Source organism: Oryzias latipes, chromosome 3 (assembly GCF_053564925.1).
Source record: "Oryzias latipes strain Hd-rR chromosome 3, Olatipes_Hd-rR_3.1".
Classification (NCBI taxonomy): domain Eukaryota; kingdom Metazoa; phylum Chordata; class Actinopteri; order Beloniformes; family Adrianichthyidae; genus Oryzias; species Oryzias latipes.
This window is the reverse complement of record NC_136239.1, coordinates 18843955-18865200: the sequence shown is the minus strand read 5'-3', so window position 1 is coordinate 18865200 and position 21246 is coordinate 18843955. Positions and strand designations below refer to the sequence as shown.

The 21246-nt window shown below is 35.5% G+C and overlaps 1 protein-coding gene across 4 annotated transcripts in view; it reads right to left on the bottom strand.

Annotated features, from left to right (window-relative positions):
- Positions 1–2183: 2183 nt before the first annotated feature.
- Positions 2184–21246, bottom strand: part of pcdh9 (protocadherin 9) — a 205162-nt gene continuing 186099 nt past the window's right edge. For all 4 annotated transcript variants that reach the window (XM_020712961.3, XM_011490482.4, XM_020712966.3 and 1 more), the window contains one exon: positions 2184–4255. In XM_020712961.3, the coding sequence (XP_020568620.1) occupies positions 3885–4255 (371 nt within the window). In that variant the 3' untranslated portion in view covers positions 2184–3884. The remainder of the gene's footprint in view (positions 4256–21246) is intronic.

Below are 21246 nucleotides of genomic sequence, written 5' to 3'. Positions count from 1 at the left end.
TGTATTCTTGTGAAGATGTAAATGTGTTGAATTTTTTAAAATACAGTAGTTAATGACTTTTTTACTTGATTATGCGTCTTTATTCTCATACTGTCTGAATTTCTTTCTCATATAATAATGCTTTATTCTCATGTATTTGTAAGTTGGTTATATTTCTTTTATGGTGGCGCTAATACTGTCATTCTTTAGACTACTTTATGTTAGAAAAATATGAAAGTGTCTTTTTTAAGACTAAACAGCTCTGCAATTTTTGGAGCAAGAAGTTTAGTCTGTATGAATCCGCTACATGGGTCATGAACACAAACACCTAAAGTTCAGGAGTAATAGAATAAACCATGTCGTATCATCAATAGTCTGTGGTCTCTCCCCAAGTGACTCTGGAATACTGATAAGGACTGTTGGCTTTATGGAACTAGAAAACCAAAACAAATAAACAGCAAAAAAGATGAGATCATGAATTAACTTAGCATTTCACTTACATCCACAGAAAGTGTTTTAGTTCCCAAAGTGATGGAATAAAAGGGTTTTTTCAAAAAGCCTGCCTTCAAGTATGCAAAGCAGACTTCTTACCCAAGACATCTTAAGTTCCAAGATCATGGGATCTTTTGACAACTATTAAAACTTGAATTTGAATAAAACTAATGTGAGTGTTGAAATTTTCTACGATCAATTAGTACTCTTACTATCTTAAAATGCAGCCCTCAGAGCATGGGGATGGTTTTGTATCCGTCTGCTGTTTTCTCCTTCTGTCTGAAGTGTGTGATTTTCTGGGCCTGATTCACTGCTGAAATGCAATGTGTTCCATTCTGTGCACGGCAGCTTCCTTGTCAGAAAAAAAAAGGAAAAGAAATCTGAAAGAAATTGCCATAGAAAAAGTAAATGCGATTGGGAACCTTTTTTCTTGGTCATGGCGTGACACTAATTTACTTCTTCTCACAAATTCCAAGGCAATTAGCTTTGAAGCCTCTCAGAAACTATTCTTGCTCAGGATGATAGCTAGCATGGCGAGCCAAAATATAAGCCGGTCCATGGGGTGACAAATGATAAATATATCAAATGAGGTTACAGTGAGAGAGAGAACCCTAAAGGGGAAAATTTAAGAGAATTATTTCACGTGCTATGGCCGGTGTGTTTCAAGGGATGCCATTTTTATTATTATGTGAAATATAAACATAGTAGATGCATGATATCCATATTTATTGACAATTTAAATGCAAAGTCAGAAACATAATTGGTAAAATGGCAATGTAGAGTTTTAGGGTTCAGATAGTAGAGTAAATCAAGTTTAAAAATCCTCTATTTTTTATTTATCAATTATATTTTATTTGACTGACAGCCCCATTCCAATGAAAATTTGGTTTTTGTTGTTTTTAACATGTTCTAGTGGCATTTTTGTCATGATGGAGGACATATTTTGAAAATTAAATTTAAACTCACATTTCTGAGTATTTCTTTGTTCAAATCATTGTGAATCAGGAGCAGACAAAAAAAATGGCAACACGCTCCCTGCTCTGTTCCATTCTGATGCATCCACTTGCAGACAAACAGATCCATGTACTTCTGCCTCAAAACTGTACATCTTGATAGCTCCATTACTGCTAGTAATTTTAGCTGCATCGGTAATGTTGGGTTGGGGTGTTAAAGGCTTATTTTATTTTAAATTTTGAATAACCTACTGCTGCTCTGCAGGAACTATTTCTTTTACTTTACTATTTTTTGTGTGTGGCTAAAATGGCATAATTGGGACTTTAAAACATTGTTTGAAAACTAGCTATAGGGGTTAAACATTGAGCTAAAGAAGCATTTCGCTGTTTTCGTTGCATATATTTGTCTCTCTGAGGATTTATTTTGCTGCTTTAAAGGTGTTTTTATGTCATGATCTTAGAAATAATGTGTTGAAGCAATGCTGTTCTCTCTACAAATAAAATATGCTAAAAAGAGCACAAATAAACTGTAGTTTTGTTTATTTATAAGATAGTATGTTTACAGTTTTTTCTCCTACTTATGATTTTGTGTGCTTTTTTTAATGTACTATTTATTTTGGTGTACAGCCCATTGAGTTACCTTTGATGCAAAAGTGCTATATAAATAAAGATTGATATGATTTATTTGTGCAAGAAAAAAAAATAGAAAAAGACTGGAATCCTCTGGTGCAACTATCCTGATCACACATTAAGCAAACACACAATTAAAACATTTATTGCAGTAGCTGGATACCTGTAGAATAGTAACAAGGAGTAACTGTTTCAGTATCTGTAATGTCAAACACCCTCACAACTGACAAACAAACTGCAATAAGCAAATCACTCCATCTTACTTTACTTTTTTTATACTGTGACATAAATCTGAAAGTGCTTTACAAACTGAATGTTACTGTAATTCAACCTATATAACCCAGATTCAATTACCACCCTGCAAAAAGTAAGAAAGAAAGAAAGAGAAAGAAAGACATAAAAATGTATAAGTTAATTCTAAAATCTATATCTTTTAGCATGCTGTTCCGTTGTGTATTTGCCTTCCATGCTTTGGGAAAAACCAACCTGATCAGACGATAGAAGGACAGATGATTTTTCATGGGCGACCCATTTTCTGCACATGCCTCATTTCCAGAATCAACAACTCAAGTTTTGCGTTTTAACACATGTGTGAAATATGTCTTAAATTTTGGCAAACAATGCATAAGGCATTTGATTATCTGACAATGTGGCCAAAATGTTGAGGCCAAAAAACGCTGCTGTCATTTGATTAAGCACAAATAAGTGTTCTAAAGAGACATTATGAAGGCACAGTGATTCAAATGTTTTTCTACTCTGTTTTTTCTTAACGTGTGGAAAAAAGATAATCTGTGTGGAAATCATATTTATATACACACATCGATAGATTGAAGGTACTACTGAGAAATTGCACTCAGTGAACTCACAATATAGGATGAAAATCTATACAGTAGTAAGGTAATCGTTAGATAAAACATTTAGCCATTTACAAATATATTGCTATTTAATTGTACTGAACACTTCCCAAATCAGTGTATTGAGAGCCTCCAAAGCTTTTAATTTTTAGAATGCGCATATTGAGCACTGACATCCTTCATACAAAATACTTTTAGGGAGAAGAAAAGATGCTTCTCCCTGATGGGTTCTGTGGTTCTTGAAGAAAATTCTTAAAGATTATGGACAAACTTGACAAAATCATTTTGAAATCAGATTACGGGCTTTTAAAGAAATAGCTACAAGTGAATGAATCCTTGTTCACCTGGAATCCAAAACTGGGATGAAGCCTTTCTTTATAGCATCACCTTTCTCATTTACCGTGGATACAACAGATACATGGTTGTGGTTATAAGCCTTATTTACAAACACATAGACAATGAATAAACAAGTGACTACAAACAGTGTTAATAGAACTTTTTTTTCTTCTCAGAAATAAATTTCTTCTTCTTTGATTGTGTTGATTAATATAGTTCCGGACAACTCAATAACAATTACACCACAAATATTTTGTATATATTTGTTCGACCTTTTTTTTTCTTTTTTTTGTGTGTTTTCTGCAGGTCCTTCCTCCACATGTCTGATTCACACATGAAGTGGGCACAAAATGTCATTTCACACTGAAATCCAAGGAGGGTCACAGAAAAAAGAAAGAGTTTCCTATAGTTATAACAAGGTTCACTGTAAAGAGCACAGCAGAAGCGTTTACTTCGTGGTCTACACAGCCCATGCGGCCGTCACACTGCAGAAGCATCAACTTAATTTTTGAAGAGATGAAACAGGAAAAAAAAAAAAAAAAAACAACCGAACAGGAGTGGAGCTCAGGTGAGACGCTCTGCCTGTTAAACTGTGTCCAGATTCAAGAACCCTTCACAGCGCAAAAAAGCAAGGTCCCTTTTATAGCTGCTGGTCCTTTGGGCTGTCCGGGCAGGAGGCTGACTGGCAGGACTTCAAACTCACTAATGGAATATCAGATATGCCACTGCTGGTGAAGTGTCCCTCTCCGCTTCCAAACTGCTTCCTTTCACCAAAAGGCTCCGACCGTCCGCTCTCATTTTTCCAGGTTCTGGACAGCGTGTGTCCATTGAGGAGTTTGTCCTTTGGACCCCACTCCCGCTGAGACCCAAAGCTGGAAACAGGAGATTTGGGCTGTTGGTATGTTCCTAATGTAGGAGGCATCCAACAGTTGTCTGAATGTCCCAAGATTAGGCACTCTTGTGTGCACATCTCTGTGGCTTCTACGAGGCCACGTGGTCCCAACGGCCCATCTGAAAGCAGAAAACAAAACAGAAAATTGTTTGTGAAATTATTTGTTGTTGGGTCCATAATTGGAGTTTGTGAGTGATAAATATAAAACAAGCAAAGAGCAAAACAACCAAAACCCTGTAAGCCAAATTTTTGCTATATTTACTTTCTGAAAACCTTAAAGTCGCTCTTCATGTCGCCAAAAAACAAAAAAAAAAACAAAAAAACTGTGGCTTTTTAGGACAGTTTCTGCAGAGCAGCAGTAGTTCATTAAAAAATTTGCCTCTAAGTTGTGGGCGGCACTATTGTTAGGGAGCAACCCCGCCCCCACTTTCTATCATCCATCTGTTAAAATGCTCTTTTGCTAGCTTATAGCCTCTTACAGCCCCAACCTAACATTACCAGTGAAACAAAAATATTTTGGTTATCCAGTTGTAGAGTTTTTGAGCTAGATGCCAGCTCAGATGATGAAAACAAAGACGTACATAGTGGATGCATCAAAATGAAGCGTACCAAGGCGCTTGTGGCTTGCCATTGAAGCTTCTAAGCCACACTTTAAAGCTTTTTCCAACAACCTCTTTTTTTCTTTTCCTGGTTCGACACAAATAAGAAAAAATAAATCAGAAGAATTACAAATTCCAACTTGATTTTCTTTATTTATGTCCCCCATCAGGAGAAAAATGCCATTAGAACATGTTAAAAACAACAACAAAAATAAAAAAAAAGGTTCTACTGTAGTGGGTCTTTGACTTCATTCTGAAAGTTTAACTAACTGTTTCTTTAACGGATTCTTCCTCAATGTTTGATTTGTTGTGTTTTCTCCCTGTTTCAGTAATGCAGCACACTTTGAAAGTTAACTGAGGGACTAATAAAAAAACACCAGAAAAAGGATTCTAAGAATAAAAAAAAAATGGTGTTGCATAATCAAGGTTGTGATCTTTTTCAAATGGTAACCAAAGAACAGTCTAGCATTTCTCCTCCAAAAGGATTTAATATGCAAACCATGTCGATGACATTAAGTTAGAGGTCAGTTTGGATGCCATTTATTCTTCAAATGTGATTCTGATGTACAAAGCGTCTTTAAGCTCCAACTGAAAAAACTAGCAAGAGACAAGAACAAACCGAACTGTCAATTGTGTAGCTTAAGTCACTTAGAATTGCAATTAAATACAGCTAAAAAAAAAAATGTTATCAACACATTAATTGGCAAAACTCATTGTAGATCTAGGTGTTTCTCAATTGCTTTCAGCAAAATTAAAAAAAAAAACACATTTTAATACAATAATCAAGTGCATCTATGTACTTATACAATGTCAGGATAGTTTTTCATGGATACTGAGCACCATTGCCAATCACACAACATTCTAATTTATTCATTATAAATTGCTCCTTTTAATATATGTTGTTATAGTTTTTCTGTGATTTTTTATTAGTTTTTTGTTTTTTTCTCCACATTTGTTTAATTATAAAATATTTTTTTTCTAAGAAAAATTCCTTGTTTCTGAATTAGAAAACATTGGGAAATTGTCTTTTGGTTTATTAAAAGCCTCTGCCTTTCAATTACTGTTCTCAAGTGGTTTAATTCCTATCTCATGGAGGGAAACTTTATGGTGAGCAAGGGGTCCACAAAATTAAATGTGATGTGCCTCAAGGTTCCATCCTTGGCCCCTAGCTTTTTAACATTTCCATGTTTCCTCTGAGGAATGTTATCAGAAGCCAGAAGATTTGATTTGATACTAATTGTTTCCTGTAAATGTTACAACATCTGTTTGTAAAATTGGTTCCCAATAGATATGTGTCTCCAAAGATGAGTTTACCAATTGGCTTTTGTCAACAATGTAAACAGCTATGTATGAATTTGTATGCTACTGTATCTAAAGAGTATTTTAAATGATTGATACAATTGATTGACTTATCAATCAATACCTATGTTTTTAATCATGAACTTATCTCAACAAAAGTCTTAAAATAAAGCTCAGCAAAAAGGATTGAGAAGCTAAATTTGTAAAACGTTCTTACTTTTTTTTTTTTTTACCATAAAGCCACTTCTTGATTGGAGCAATATGACTAAGACTGCAATGTAAAAGATAAACTTTCACAAATCTTATACATAACATTTAGATAGCTAAAATCATATTTAAATATATAATTGAATGATAATTTCCATTTCCATTACACACAAAAAAAAAAATATTTTTCTGTTCCAACTGTTTTTCTGAAGACTTTCAAAGAACTACTTAATGCAAGAGGAAAACAGCAAAAAACTAACAGACTAGGACACAATTTTTGTGTGACCCACTTAGCTGGTCTTTTCTTGAGCACAACCTTATCATTAAACAGTTTTGTCCAAAAAGGACCTAACCAGGCAAACCAGACAATAACTTGTTCTCCATTCATTCCAGATGATAAAAAGTAGGGGAGGAAAATACAGTCCAAAACGCAAAAGTAACTGACTCTTTTACTTACATAATAGAAAAGAAACATGTTGCATGTTACCTTTAAAAAAAAGGAAAAAGGAAAACAGTACTTTGAATCATTATGGTAAAATATTTGTCCAGATATTTTGATATAACATCAGCAGCATTTTGTTTTTAATGTTTTAATTATACTTACTCTCATTGGACAAGCTGATGTTTCACTTCAGGATTAAATTACTTTTTGTTCTTTTTGCGTTGCTCTCTACACTGCTTCATCCTGAAACTTTCTTACTTTTTCCTTTTTTAATAGAGTAGCTCATTTTTCTAAGTTTTATACCACCACTGAGGCTGCTGGACACAAAATTCTCAGGTAAGAGTTAAAAAGCCAGCTTAGGCTTTGTGGGGTTTGGAATTCCATTGCTGCATAAAATAAAATTAACATTTGCTTCTCTTCTTCTCTGTTCAGCAAATAAAGAGACAGAATCATAGATTCAGCAACATAAAAAGGAATTTAAAGATTCAAAGCTTTTCTTGAATGGGTCAATTCTCAGAACAGAAAGTTTAAGGCCAAATGCAACATGAACTCAAGCATAATGGACAATTCTGTATAAGTGTGGAGAAGTTTTTAAAAATCATGAAAGGTAGAAATGAAACTGGAGAGGAGTTGGTAAGATTAAACTTTGGCTCCGTCTTTCATAGATGAATTAAGTGAAGGGCTTTAGTGAACTGCACAGATAAGAAGGGTAAAGAGTACATTTCCATTTCTCTCATTAAAAAAAAAATATTTAAACACATTATACCCATTGTTAAATGATGCATGAGCCCTGTACTTAAGTATATATGATGCTTTTCATCCTTAAAAGCATTTTTTAAACAATAGTAATTTTTTAGCTGTTGCTCCATGTTTCTTTCATTTTGCATCAAAGTTTGACATTTACATGTTTGAACCCTGAACATGGGCTTAAATCCTTAATGTTTAAGCTTGATTCATGAATAATGAGACATATGTATATAGAGCACAATGAGTACAAGGAAAATGAACCAATTAGTTCTGCTTTTCTAGGTTTTAGTAGTTGCTGAAAATAGCTTGAGAACTATTCTGTCAAAGCCATCTCTACCTCTTTTTCCTTCATGTTTAGGGTTAAGTGACAAGAGTAAGCAAAGGTTCAGGGCCAAGGGGTAGAACAGAAATTCAATCTTTGTCTAAATTGACATTGGACCCTTGAAAAAATTACAAAGAGTGTGTTTCCTGCTTAGAAGAAGACTGTACACTATAGCATTACTTGTTACTTCTCTGAAAAATTACCTATGTCTTTATTTTAGTTAATTAAAAAAATGTTTGTGCTTAAATGGAGGCTTTTATGCAAAAGGAAAAAAAAAAAAGTCAAGGATTTGCATGAACATGAAACAGTCATTGGATAGAAATAGGACAATTGTTTGATCTACATATTCCTTTTGGCAGAGAAAATGTCCAGACAGAGCTTGGTTGACATAACAAATCAAATCATGAGTTTACAGCTACCTATGTGCATTTACATGCAACAATACCATAGTAACGCCACTGAATGAGAACAGTCGATCAGCATGGGTGAATGATTTGAGAAATTATTGCAATCCAAACCTTCTCCAGTCTATGTCATCATATATATATACCGGTATATATATAGAGAGAGAGAGAGCGAGAAGATCCCTTCTCTCCTGGACAAAGTGAGAAACAACAGACAGGCCCTCTGATCTTCTTCTCAAGTGTGACACCCCGACATTTACCTGGCATTTAAACCCAATTCCAAAAACATGAAATTCCCACTCAGGCCCAAATACTTTAAACACAGCTAAAGTACAGCACATTCCTTAAAGTCTTTTTTGGTTTTTACACTGCCGACAGAGTCCTGCCTTTAACTGTGAAGCATGTGAGACTCCTTAATTGAAAGGACAAGGTTGGAGGTGAAATCTTCTGCAATTAGTCCTCCTCCCTTTGGAATAGACTGTTTGACATTAAAAGAGAATGAGACCACCACCCATTTATCAAGTACAGTCTGAAAACTCAAACTTCTTATTGGGCTGTGAGTTACTTTCCTCTGGTTTGCTGCAGTTTGTAAAGGAAGCGATTCTCTGATTTGACCCGGTTTATCTGTTGCCATCTGCATAATGCATGTACATGTAAATATGTTTGAAGTGTTTTTTTTTTTTTTACCACAGTGTTTCATTTATGACAAATATTTGTTAATCAAACACAACAGTCATCAGGAATTATTGGTACACTTGAACGCTTAAAATTCTTACTTTTGTTATTAAAGTTACCCGTTTCATGGGTCGTATTTTTAGGGTTAAACGGGGAACGGGCACACTGTCTGTGGCACGTTCAAATTTTGATGACATATTATTTTCATTTGCAGTTTCACGCTCAGCGCACATTCAAGCAGTCCAATGGAGTATCAGTCACTGGTGACAAGCGTGAACTCCAAAAAAGCCTCAAGGAAAGCAAGTGACATGCTGTTACTATGAAGAGCTGTGGACAGATGATAAGCACCAACACACCATGATACAACAACTGTAGATAAGATGCTGCTGGGCATGTCCTCTATTGTACTTCTGCTTGACAAACAAACTTATAAATCTTGACTAGATCTCCTCTGGTTTGGAGACTATCAAAGGAATAAAGAAAACCTTTTGTGATGGGTGAAGTGATTTTTAATGCAACCAGACCTGTAAATAAGTGCAAACAACCATCAGCAAGCGGTGAGGAAGATTTTCAGCCCTCTCTTTTTTTCTAATGACAGCGCCCATATCTGTTTATACATCAACGCTATGCTGAGAATGCTATTCCTCCAACTTTAGGAATCCGTTTGTGGTTCAGAGTTTCCATAGTGATGGTAAAAAAGAAAAAAGATTAGAGCATCAAATTAAAAAAGAAAATTCTTCAAATGTATTTTCAAAGTCAATGTACTGTTATGAAATCAACATGTTTCTGTATCACAGCATCAGCACAGATATTCAACTGATGCTGCAAAGCAACAGTTCGGGTTTTTACACATATCAAAATGTGCTTCCTTCATTCATGAAAAGCAGTTTTCACTTTATTTAGTTGTGTTTTTTTCTTGTTTGTGCATAGCCTCTTGCTAAAAGAAACTAGATTAAAAGCCAAGTTTCCCTATGCACACACACACTGAAAGTACACATAAGCAAATAGCCGGTGGCTGGTGTTTTGGTGCAGAAGCCCTGAGTGCTTTAAATAACACCGAGGCACAGGTGTAGAGCAATGCAAAGGATTTAGAACCGTGTCAGATGGTGCTGACTTTTGCTTACAGCACTGTGCAAATGTTGCAGATGTCCACAAAGACAGATACCTTAAAGACAAAGAAACCATTACATTGGCTACTGATGCAGTGTCATCAGGACACGCTGTAGGCAGGTCGGTTTAATTCTGCAGTATCCGTGGAATGAATGCCAGCCATGAGAAAAAGCTGTTTAACGATGGACACTCTAAACCAAGGAAGACATACAGACTTTTTTTTTTTTCTGTCCTCCTACTCAACAGACCACAGAGGTTACAGAACAGGAGAGAGTCCTGCTCATTTGTGGCCACAGGTTCATTGCAACTGCAAGGGAGTTTTGCTTGTTTGAGTCTTCTAGCTATTGCTAATAAGATAACGTTTGGCTAATTAATTGGACATACAGTCGGTGCTGACGTGCCAGTACCACACCAACAGCAGCCGTCAGTATTGCAAGAGGGAATTGTTGAAGACGGGGTGTGAGACTGACTCAGTGCAGGGGATTTTGTGTCCATAGGGCTTGTTTATTTATCCATGCTGTTAAGCATGCCCAGATGTTGTTATTTGGGGATGAATGAGGCTTTGTTTTGGCCCAACATAGAGGCTTAAAGCTTCATACGGATGTCTCCAGCTGCTTCTCAAAAGCCCCCACAGAAACGTGTGGGATATTAATTCTATATGCCACGGACTGCTGCAGGTATTTTATTTGACCCTTTCATCATCCACCACAAAACATACAAAAATATATACCACCAATCCATTACTGTTTACAAAATAACAGAATGATGTGCATAACCTACCTGCACGTTAAGACCTGCTGCACACTGGCAGCAAAAACATTGCAAACAGCTTAGATAAATGCATGAGTGTCATGATGGTTGGTGCCCAAAAAGGCATGGATTTACAGCTTTGTACTGCTTTATGGAATATATGAAAATAGACCCTGTGACCCACACCAAAGGCTATCTGGGTTTGGACAGATATACTAGTGAGCAGAGTAGAAGCGAGGAACAAGCTGGATGCATTCTCCTGAGAATAGCAGTCGTGTTGATGGATCCTTCCCAACGTTCCCTTTGAGGCCAGGAAGCAACTTCTTACGAGAGGAGATGAAGGGCACAAGAGAGTCAAAATAGAAAATGAATGCAAAGAAAAGAGTGGCCAGGAAGAAAAAAAGACAAGAGCAAGGAAGATGAAGAAAAGGGAAATGAAGGTGAGGAAAAAGAACGCTTGTCAAACGCAGGAATGTCATTTGCATAACTTCAACAATCACTGACAAATATTATTGGCTTAGACCCCACTTGGAACTATTTTAAGACCAATTTGTAATTTAAATGATCAACTAAAGTGCTTTCTTTCAAATCATCTCCTTCAAAACATTTCCTTGTTAAAAAAAGTATTTTATCTGAAAATGCCATCACTTGTACTATCTAGGATGTAAAAATTAGTTTTTTTAAACAATGAAAAAAAGTTCACATATAAGTAGGTTATATCTATATGGAGCTGTCTTTCTCCTATTTATATATCAGTGAATATTTTCTTCAGCGCACGGAACATTTTTATTGTGGTATTTGTCCTAAATACCCCTGTCCTGTTTTACGTAAGTATAAAAGGTTTTTAAGCTGACAGATGTCTCAATACCCATTGCTTTAATCAAGATTTTTTAAATAACATATATTCTTTTTATACAGTATTCAATTTTTTACACATTTGTTGAGGCTACAGTTATTTTTTGATTCTTTTATATAAACGAAAAATGACAGATTCTCTTTGAAATAAAAGATATTCTGTAAAATGTGGCAACGCAAATGTTTACACGTGGATATGATCTTTTGTCCAATAGAATTGCCTGCTTTAAGTCGCTTTCAGACTAAGTGGCACATGAGGAGGTTAGTAAAGAGTAAATTAAACTTCTTGAAGCACAAGAACAATTTCCCGTGTTGCCTCTTTCTACATTTTTGCTACCCGCCACTATGTTTTTCATCTTTTTGACCCTAGTAGGATGGAAGTTGGTTGATTTCTTCTCTGCTGTAACAAAGCATATTACAATGCATTCCAACTGCACTCCAAATCATGTTTAGTTGTTTTATGGGGGATTATCTCACATGTGAAGCTACCTGAGGTGAATTAAAGCCAACTTCAACCTTAACTCCTGCACCTTTTTCTCACTTAGACCTTTTGGTTTCAAAAACTCTAACAGAATTGCCAATAGTAGCTTTCACTGAAAATTTACATAAAATCCCAGCTGTTAAAGTGCAACAACTTTTAAAAATGAGAATTCAGTATCAATAATTGCTATTAATTTTCTTCCTTTAAATGCACTGACATGTACTTTAGCAAAATCATAACAATAGTTTGTTGCCTGCACATAACATACTTTCCTTAAAGCTTTTTTGACGTAAAAAATAAAGTTTAAAATAGCTCTGCATCTGGAACCAAGAAATGCCATTTAAAGTTATATGATAATAATACAAGGAGTTTGTGTCTGTGGTGTTACCGGGCAATCATATTTGAACGAGTTATAAAAAATATAGTGAATGACAATTATAATGTTGCATTTTTTTTTTTCATACTAAAAGACAACTTGCCTGCAGAACTGTAATATCCCAAAATGTATAAATCATTTTTTAAGCCTTAGTGGTCCACTTATTGTTCAAGGGAAACGTTTGTGCATTTTAGACAAAAAACTCATCAAGAGTCGGCTGAAAACAGAGCTGCTGCTCATGATACATGATGATCACATTTTTTTATTGATGGAGAAGCTTTCTGCAAATGGGAATGACAGAGAAAAGGTTTGTAGTGCTTTATACAAGCTCCAAGGAAGTCATTTTCTTGCACCGGTAACGTTTAGTCGGTGGTTTGAGCGGCTGTAAGCTAGCGGGAGAGAGTGTAAACAGATATATGATAAAAAGGGGTCATGCCAACAATCCCACCCACAATTCAGAGGGGAACTTGTCATAAATTACAGCTGCTCCACAGAAACTATGTCCTGGAAAATTACTTTTTTTTTGCCTAAAAACAGCATAATCATAACTAAAAGACCACTGAAATGCTTTTAGAATAGATCAAAAAGATGATTGGAGTGGGACTGTAAAAGAGATATTTTACTGTATTCAATTATAATGTGTAAAAAAGTGAAATCTGTGTTTCAACTAATTTTTGTTGCAGAAGCATTTACATGAATTCAGAACTTTCATTTTATAGCTACAAAGTTGTATTTATTTTGTGTTTAAAGTGAGAAAGAATGTTACTTTACATGAAGCACAAGTATTTTTTTCTCTTTTATAACAGTCAGAACATGTACGGTACTCAGAATGTAAACACAATTATTCAAAACATGTTCATGAAATCATCGATACAAAAAACTGTGTTTATTACTGGTTTTTATGATTGGGAGTAATTTACTTCACTTTGACTTGTTATGAAAAACAAAATAAATTGATTTTCATGGACATTTTGAAATGCTTTTTGATGCAGCTCAGCTCAGCTCAGCTGAGGGTCCTCATTACTACAAGGCCCAGGTGAAATGATCCCATCTCCATTTGTAATTTTCAACTACATTAAAGGCAGCAGCTGACCCTGTAATTTGATTTCTGACCTACATCAGCCAGCTTGCCATTTCACTGCACTATTGGAGTTGAAGCATAATACATTTATTTATGATATTTAGGATTTTTCTTTCTTACACAGAAATGATCCAGCTGATTCAAACCAGGGCATCTTGCTGTGAGGCGATGGTGCAAACCACCACCACACCACCTCTATATGTTTTATTATTAGATAGAAATAATTATGATAATAATAATAGATAAGACAAACATATGACCAGATTTCCAACTATTTCTTTGCATGTTGACCTTTGATGTCAATTTTAAACATAAAGTAATGAACAATATAAATCTTGATGGGAATTACCATGACTATGACTGACATCAAGACATGTTGTTACATGAAACCAAGACGTGGTAGAGTTTATCCACATTGATTGACATTTATGCACCTTTCAATCCATCTTTAATTCAAATCTGCATTTGGGGTTTTAAGTTAAAATTTGAATTATCCAAGTCCTCAATAGGAGATCAGTTATCTATACACAGATCCACACTCCTCGCTCACAACCTCCACTTATTTTGATGAGGATGTGATGAGGATGTTTACTTCACCAGAGGGATCTTTTTTTTAACTGAACCCTTTACTTTTGGTCATTACTCTGAATTTACTGCAAGAGGTCATAGCTTTGAAATATTTGGTGGCAAATACACTGTTTTTAGAGCCTCTGATCTAGTTTGTGTAATCAGGATAAACAGTGACAGTAACAATTTTGGAAATTAATGCTCATTTTGATGAACATATTGATTATTTAGCATGTCGTGTAAATCAGCACCTCAGCCTAAATGTCTAATTGTCCATTCTTTTTTACTCATATATTTATACTTTACTGTATTTACATCTGGCATTCACACTGCACTTGTCATCAAAACTTTCAGAAACCTTGACGAACCATGTCTGGCTCTTCTGAGTCACAGTTAGTCTCTGATTCATCAAGTTATGATGTAAACATTAGTATCCATAGCAATGGTGCATGCACCAAGTTTGAATCACGCTTATTTTCTTTTTTTCCCAGCAGCTGTGGTGAAATCATTTGCAGAATCCTAGCATTTCACTTGTTAAGGAGGCCAGCTGTTGTCAGAACAGCTCTGTAAAGGAAAAACATCATTGGCAGATACTAACTTTAAACATGCTGCAGGGTGAGTGATGTGGACACAGGAAAAGTGGCTACAATTTTTTTGTTAAAATTATCACAAGTTCAACTGGGTGTTTTTTAGTTATAACCTATTAGATTAGACAGCCTAACAGTAAACTCTGACCATAATTCATGGCTATAAATTCAGATTGATTTAAAAAACAAAATATACACAAGGAGAGAGTTTGCATCTCACTACAATTTGAGAACAATGTATAATTTGATAAAATGTAATGATTAGCTTGGGGAAAATATTGCGTCTTATTGTCTAGTTTAGGGGTCTGCAACTTTTAACGCTAAAAGAACCATTTGGTCCAGTATCTTACTGATCAAAAACCCAGTGAGAGCTGCAAAGTCACTGCTTAGAAAACCACACTATTTATGTTGCTGTGACCATTAAGCCATTTATTTATTAAAGTTACCTTTTACATATTTACAATAATCGAATTCCTATTATTATAATATTTTTTGTAAAACTATTCTTAGTTCTTTAACTTTTGACAGCAGCACAAATAGGTCTCTTTTTAAAATAAAACACAGTAAGTCAAAAATGATCCTTCTGCTGCAGAAGATTTAGTTGAACTAAAAATGCAAGGATGACAAATCAAAATATGCCATTTTCTATCATTATGACTTTAATGCACCTTAACTATTTTTCTCCTTTTACTATCAAATCAGTTTAGAATCTTATTTTTTTTTCAAATAAATCGATATGTGCTTTGAACTTATAACCCATACTTATATTTGTTTTCTCAGTTTGTGACATGTTTAAAATATAAAATAAATTACAAAACTTAATCAACTAAAATGAAACAACTACCAACCCCTTTTTTTATTGTTACTGTTAGTATTCCTTAAATGTGATAAGTCTGCTTAAAATTGTTTGTACAACACTTGTATTTAAAAAATAAGATTTTATAGACTTTACCTTTTTTGTCCTTTGTCTAACCAACATTTGATTAAAATAGTTGTTTTTTTGTGTTTCAGTGGGGCTCATAAAGTCTGTACAAATTTCATCCCGCTGAAATATCCTGATGTGTCAGAATATAAAAGCACTTCACACTTCAAAATGGAAGTGACAGAAAAAGTTAACACCTCCTCTTTAGCTCTCAAAGCCGTCTGTCTTAACTTCAGTGATGCTGAGGTGTTAGGAAAATTAGCAGGGATGTATTTCAAGTCACATGAGGAATACTCACTTGAAGTCAGTTTGAAGCATGGAAGGTCCACATTTTTAGAACATTAAAAATGTAAGCATTGGTAATAGTTTGTTTATTAAGTGTCTTGTGGCATATTTTGGCAGATTGATACATGAATTTAAATAAATAATATAGAAAACACATAAACCATTTGGTAACTAACTTTTTCTAAGGACAAAGAAGCAGAAAATAACAAAGAAATCAACACCTTAGAGCTAACCTGCATTGTGAGTAGCAGCATATGCATAAATCTGCCCCATGAAGTGGTGGGTGCACAGGGAGGAAGTAGAGGTTGGGGTCTGGCAGAGACCCCTGTTGGGTGCAGGTGGCTGATAACTTCTGTCAGCCAAGTAATTAAGTGTCCGTCACATCTTTGCAGGAAGGCAATGTTACCCACAAGCCCTTTCCAGAGTCCATCTGTGAGATGAAATATCTATTGATATCATCTACAAAATCTGACCCACAAATCCCTTTTTTTTTTTTTCAAATGTCTCAGGTTTGGATTTCACACAAAGAAATAAATATTAAAAATAAGGGGAAAAAATAGTGAATTTTCAATAACATTAGTCATGTCTTCCTAGAGCAAATTATAAAATTTTGCCAAAAAAATACTGACTGAAGGAAATATAGAGCAGAAGGAGACACTATATTAAAAATAGTTAGACTATTTCATTAAAAAAATATATGTTAATAATAATAATGGTTTGATAAATCATGGCGTTTGATGAAAAGATAAATGTAGGATTAACTCCTGTAAATTATTAAACAGTGGTCCTGCACGTCTGTCAGCTGAGATGCTTAAAGCTGTGGTCTATATATTTAATTTATTTATTTTTATATCTAGGTACTTTAAGGAAATAGCTTTTACTTTAACTACTTTGAAAACAAGATGAACTTTAGTGGTCTATATCTGAAAGGAAGAACAATTTTTCTTTGATGGGCAAGATTTTTTCTTGTATGTGGTCACACCATTCTAATGTTGGGACATGTGTGAAAGTAATTTGTTGTTTTTGAAGATGGCAGCAATTAATCTCTTAAATGACCTGGCTAGATTAAATCAGAAGAAAGGGAAGATGGTAAGAAAATAAATGCCAGCATTAGGGAAGAAATTACAAGATGACCTTACTGCACAGTGATTTATGGATTCCCTAGTCAAGCAATTACAGCAGGTGATACCTTTGAAATTTCAAATCATGGAAATTAAATTTGCTCCTTTGCAAACTGTGCACTTGTCAAGGACGTTTAAACTGTTACCTACACGGTGAGGCTTCCCCTGCAGCCACATTCTTCTTTCTTTAGCAAACAGGTTTGAGGAGAACAGTGCACAGGGGATGAGAAAGCACAACAATGCATAAACATGAAAAAGCAGACAAGCTCTAAATATTGAAGGGGGGCATGATTGATATGAAAAAGTAAAAAAGCGATTTTTAGAAAGCAGTTTCCTAGCAGCACAAAATGATTCCCACTCACTCCACCTGTTTGCTGTTAAATGTTGTGGGTAGTTAGATGCATTTACACGACAGGACAACTTTCAGGCACCTACTAGTGTTTCCTTATTAAGCCAACCAAGTCACATGACCTCTGGTGACCTTTAAGAGTACTGCATAGCAACACAGAGTGGATTTCCAAAATGCACACTTATCTTTTGAGGCTTTGGGATGACATTTAGCTGTGCTAAAACAGTTCTCTCCACACTGTATTTGATGACCAAAGCTGGTTTTAAATCTAACATTTCTGTGACAGAAGCTCTCACACACCAACTTTATGAACTTTACGCTGCCATTTTTGTTTCGCTAAAGACGCAGTGTTATAAAATAAATCCTGTCTAGAAATAAAAAATATATATATATGAATCTCACTAATCTCAGGGATTCTTATTTTCCTGATTCGTTCTATGAGGACGAGATGAGATAATACTTCTGAGGAGTTGTCTCACATAAATGCTAAGCACTGAGGTACTTAAAGGCCGTACATCTGTGCACACCATCATGATTAGCTCTTAGCTCTTTCCGTATGCATCTGCAGAACATGACATGTGGAGGAAAGCAGGGTTGTACACCACTCAGGTGGAGGACATGTGTCACCTCCACCATATGCCACAGAAACATAAAGTGACAGGGAAAATGGGATAATATGCCTTGTTTTTACCAATGATGATAGAAATTCCAAGATAGAATTGGCTACATGATCTTTTGGGTTTATTTATTTTTTATTCTTTCTTCACATAAAACATAGTTATACTTGGAGACAAAATTGGTAACTGAACTTTTGCCTTTCATTATGTGAGAACTCATCCAGTTTGATTTATATTTTCTGCATGTTTTCCTTGAAGTAATGCAACAGTAAACCGAGACCAACTTGCTCTGTTAAAAACCTTCAGTGGTTGATTGCATGTTTGAGGCTATTATGTCACTAATTATTGCCTTGTTAGTGTTTGTCTTCACGTACCCTTATGTGGGCGAAAACCCACAATCTATGTTGACCCACTCATCAATTAAAAAAAAAAAAAAAATCACAGGAAAGCTGCTCATGGAAAAATGTAAGTAACCAATCCATTTGAAAGTCCTTGCAGTCCCAGACATTTAAAGACCAGTTTATTTTTCTGTCTTCCTCTCAATGTCAAAAAATCAGGAGGCACTTGACACTTTGATGAGGTCAAAACCTTCTGCCACTGTGACCATGTCTATTCGACCACTCTGTCATAACACAGCACTATAAATCCAAAAGTTTTGTGAGATGCCAAAAAAATGGTTCACAATCTAAGTGACCTGCACACAATGAAAAGAGAAAAGAAAATAAATAAAATAAACGATCAGAAAAAACATGCAGTTTCATTGCTTTGGAGGTCATCAACTGTTATTTTTCATCCCACAGAAAATACCCTGTGACATACTGAAAAAAAAAAAGATAAGTAGAATTTACAATGAAAAGACATATATATGTGGCAGAAATGGTGCCAGTGGCTTCATCATTTCATTTCATTTAGCCCATCTATAAATGGCATGCATTTTAATCCTTTTAATTATGGATCCTTGCTACAATTACCTCAAATTAAATTACTTTGCAAACCTCAGAAGGATACATAGCTAACTGAAAAGAATGGGACCCGTCTGTTAGGGATTTCATCTCAGTTTCTCTGTGACATGCAAAGCTATCACCCCCACCTCTTAAATCTAAGACTATATTGAACTGAATATTGGAAATACCTAAAGGCTCATATTGCACTGATTCTAGAACTCTATCAGCCCTCAAACTCATCCAAATCCCCCCTTTCCCAGTGCTACTCAATTCATCGGGCTATGGAGATTACAGAGAGGAACCCTGCCTGGCAGGCATGCCACACTTAAATAATCTCTGGGTTAAAATCCCAGTGTTAATGTGGGGTTTCTGGATCATGGCACTGCAGTGTTTTGCGGCACTGTGGTTGCAGATGATGGCATGTACCAGGAGGCAGAGGATGTATAAAGAGAGGGGAAGACAATTAGAATGAAAGGAAGAAAGATGAAGAAGAGTGATGAGAAGGGGGGGGAGCTGGAGCTGAGGGATAAAAGAGAGGAAAAAACACAATGTGGTGTGTAGCAGTGGAGCACGATGAGGTGGAAGAGACAGAGAGGGAATAGGGAGGAGGGGAGAGATAGGGGCTGTGGAGGCGAGATAGTCCCCTGAGTAGGACACAAGAAGCTTGCCAAGGTCTAAATGACATTACTCTGCATGTTATATACTTCATGGCCTTGGATGGATGTCCCATGTGCCAAGAGAGGCATAAAATCCCAACTGCTATTCTTACCCTTCTCCACAACTGACCCATAAAAACACTCATCTCACACTTGAAGTGTGGCATCAAACCAAGTATGCTCAACACAGCAATGAATTAATTACTTGATGTTTCAATTGCAGCTCTGTAATTGCTTTAGTCCAAAGGATAACCAAGAAAGTGAGAAGATAAAATATGCCAGTGACGATGACAGCATTATGACAGGATTAGTGTAGGTCTTAAAGACTTTATCGTTCACAGATACACATGGAAAAAAAGAAGGAAGAGGAGAGGCAGACTGAAAGATAGGGATGACAGTAAGAAATCTCTTTGAAGGAATGCTCCTTTTTTTAAACTAGCGAATAACTGCTGATGCAGGGGTGCTTGTTTCTTTTAGAATAAAAAAAAAAATGCACGCACGGCACTGAATCCTGCACATTAATATGAGGATGAAAAGAACAACCCACAAACCCCTTAAGCTCAGTGTTCTACCATCATCAAACCTTGCAGGCAACCTTGTCAGAACATCATTTGGCCTTGATTCTCAGCTCCTTTGCCTCTCTGCTGAAACGAACTTCCCACTCTGGCAAGACAACACATTTTGTTCATTGAGAGCAAAAACTTGTTAATCAAAAAAAGGCTGCATATCCTTCTAATTCGCTCACCTACTGGTGTTGCAAATGTCTAAAAAGTAATGTTAAGACATCATTTCTATATAAGGGTGTAATGATTAATCGATTTAATCTATTTTAATCAATCTGATGGATCTGTCCGAGGCAAATTGTTAATCAAATTGACCTAATCCATTATAAAATTGTTTAAAAATAAGATAAATGAATTATATCAATATTGGAAAATACCATTTGAATTAAGGCACACAGGTTTACTTTCCTATAACATAAAAATGTCCAGTCACAGCAGTCAGGAGAAACATGTCACATGTAATGTGTCCTGAAAGCAAAATAAATAAGACTTTACCACTCACGTCAAGTTGGATTTGTTTGACAACTTGACCTCATCAGTCCTAGAAAAACTAATTAGAAGGTAAAGCATGAATGAGCCATAGTGGAATTTCTTGAACACCAAAGACTTTCCTGTTGTTAAAAAGAAATAATAAAAAGGTGGAAAGGTTACCAATGAATGCCTTTGAGAAGGCAGGTGTGAAAGGAATACTATCTGTACCAGTTAATTAGGAGACATGGGGGAGGGCATCAGGAGAACCCTGTCTAAATCCTCCCCTTCATCTCATGCCACCCACAACACGGGCTTTTAGATTACTCTGCCGGAGTTACAGCACCAACCGATGAGACTGTCAGTTACTACTGTGAGGATGAGACTAATGAAGGGAGGGACTGTACATGCAAAGCAGGATTATTATCCTCCAACAACACAGAAGATTCCTATTTTCCATTTATAAATACATGTATATTAAATTGCAGCATTACAAGAAGACACAAGTATACAATGTTTAAATCTAAACAATCAAAATTTTAATGATTTATTGTTGTATTCATGGTTGTTTTATTTTAAATATATACGTATATATAAATGATGCAACAGTTTGAGTGTCACAGCAATTACATCATTTCATTGGAAAGAGTCAATCAAACTCTCCTCTGAAATGACAACTTAGC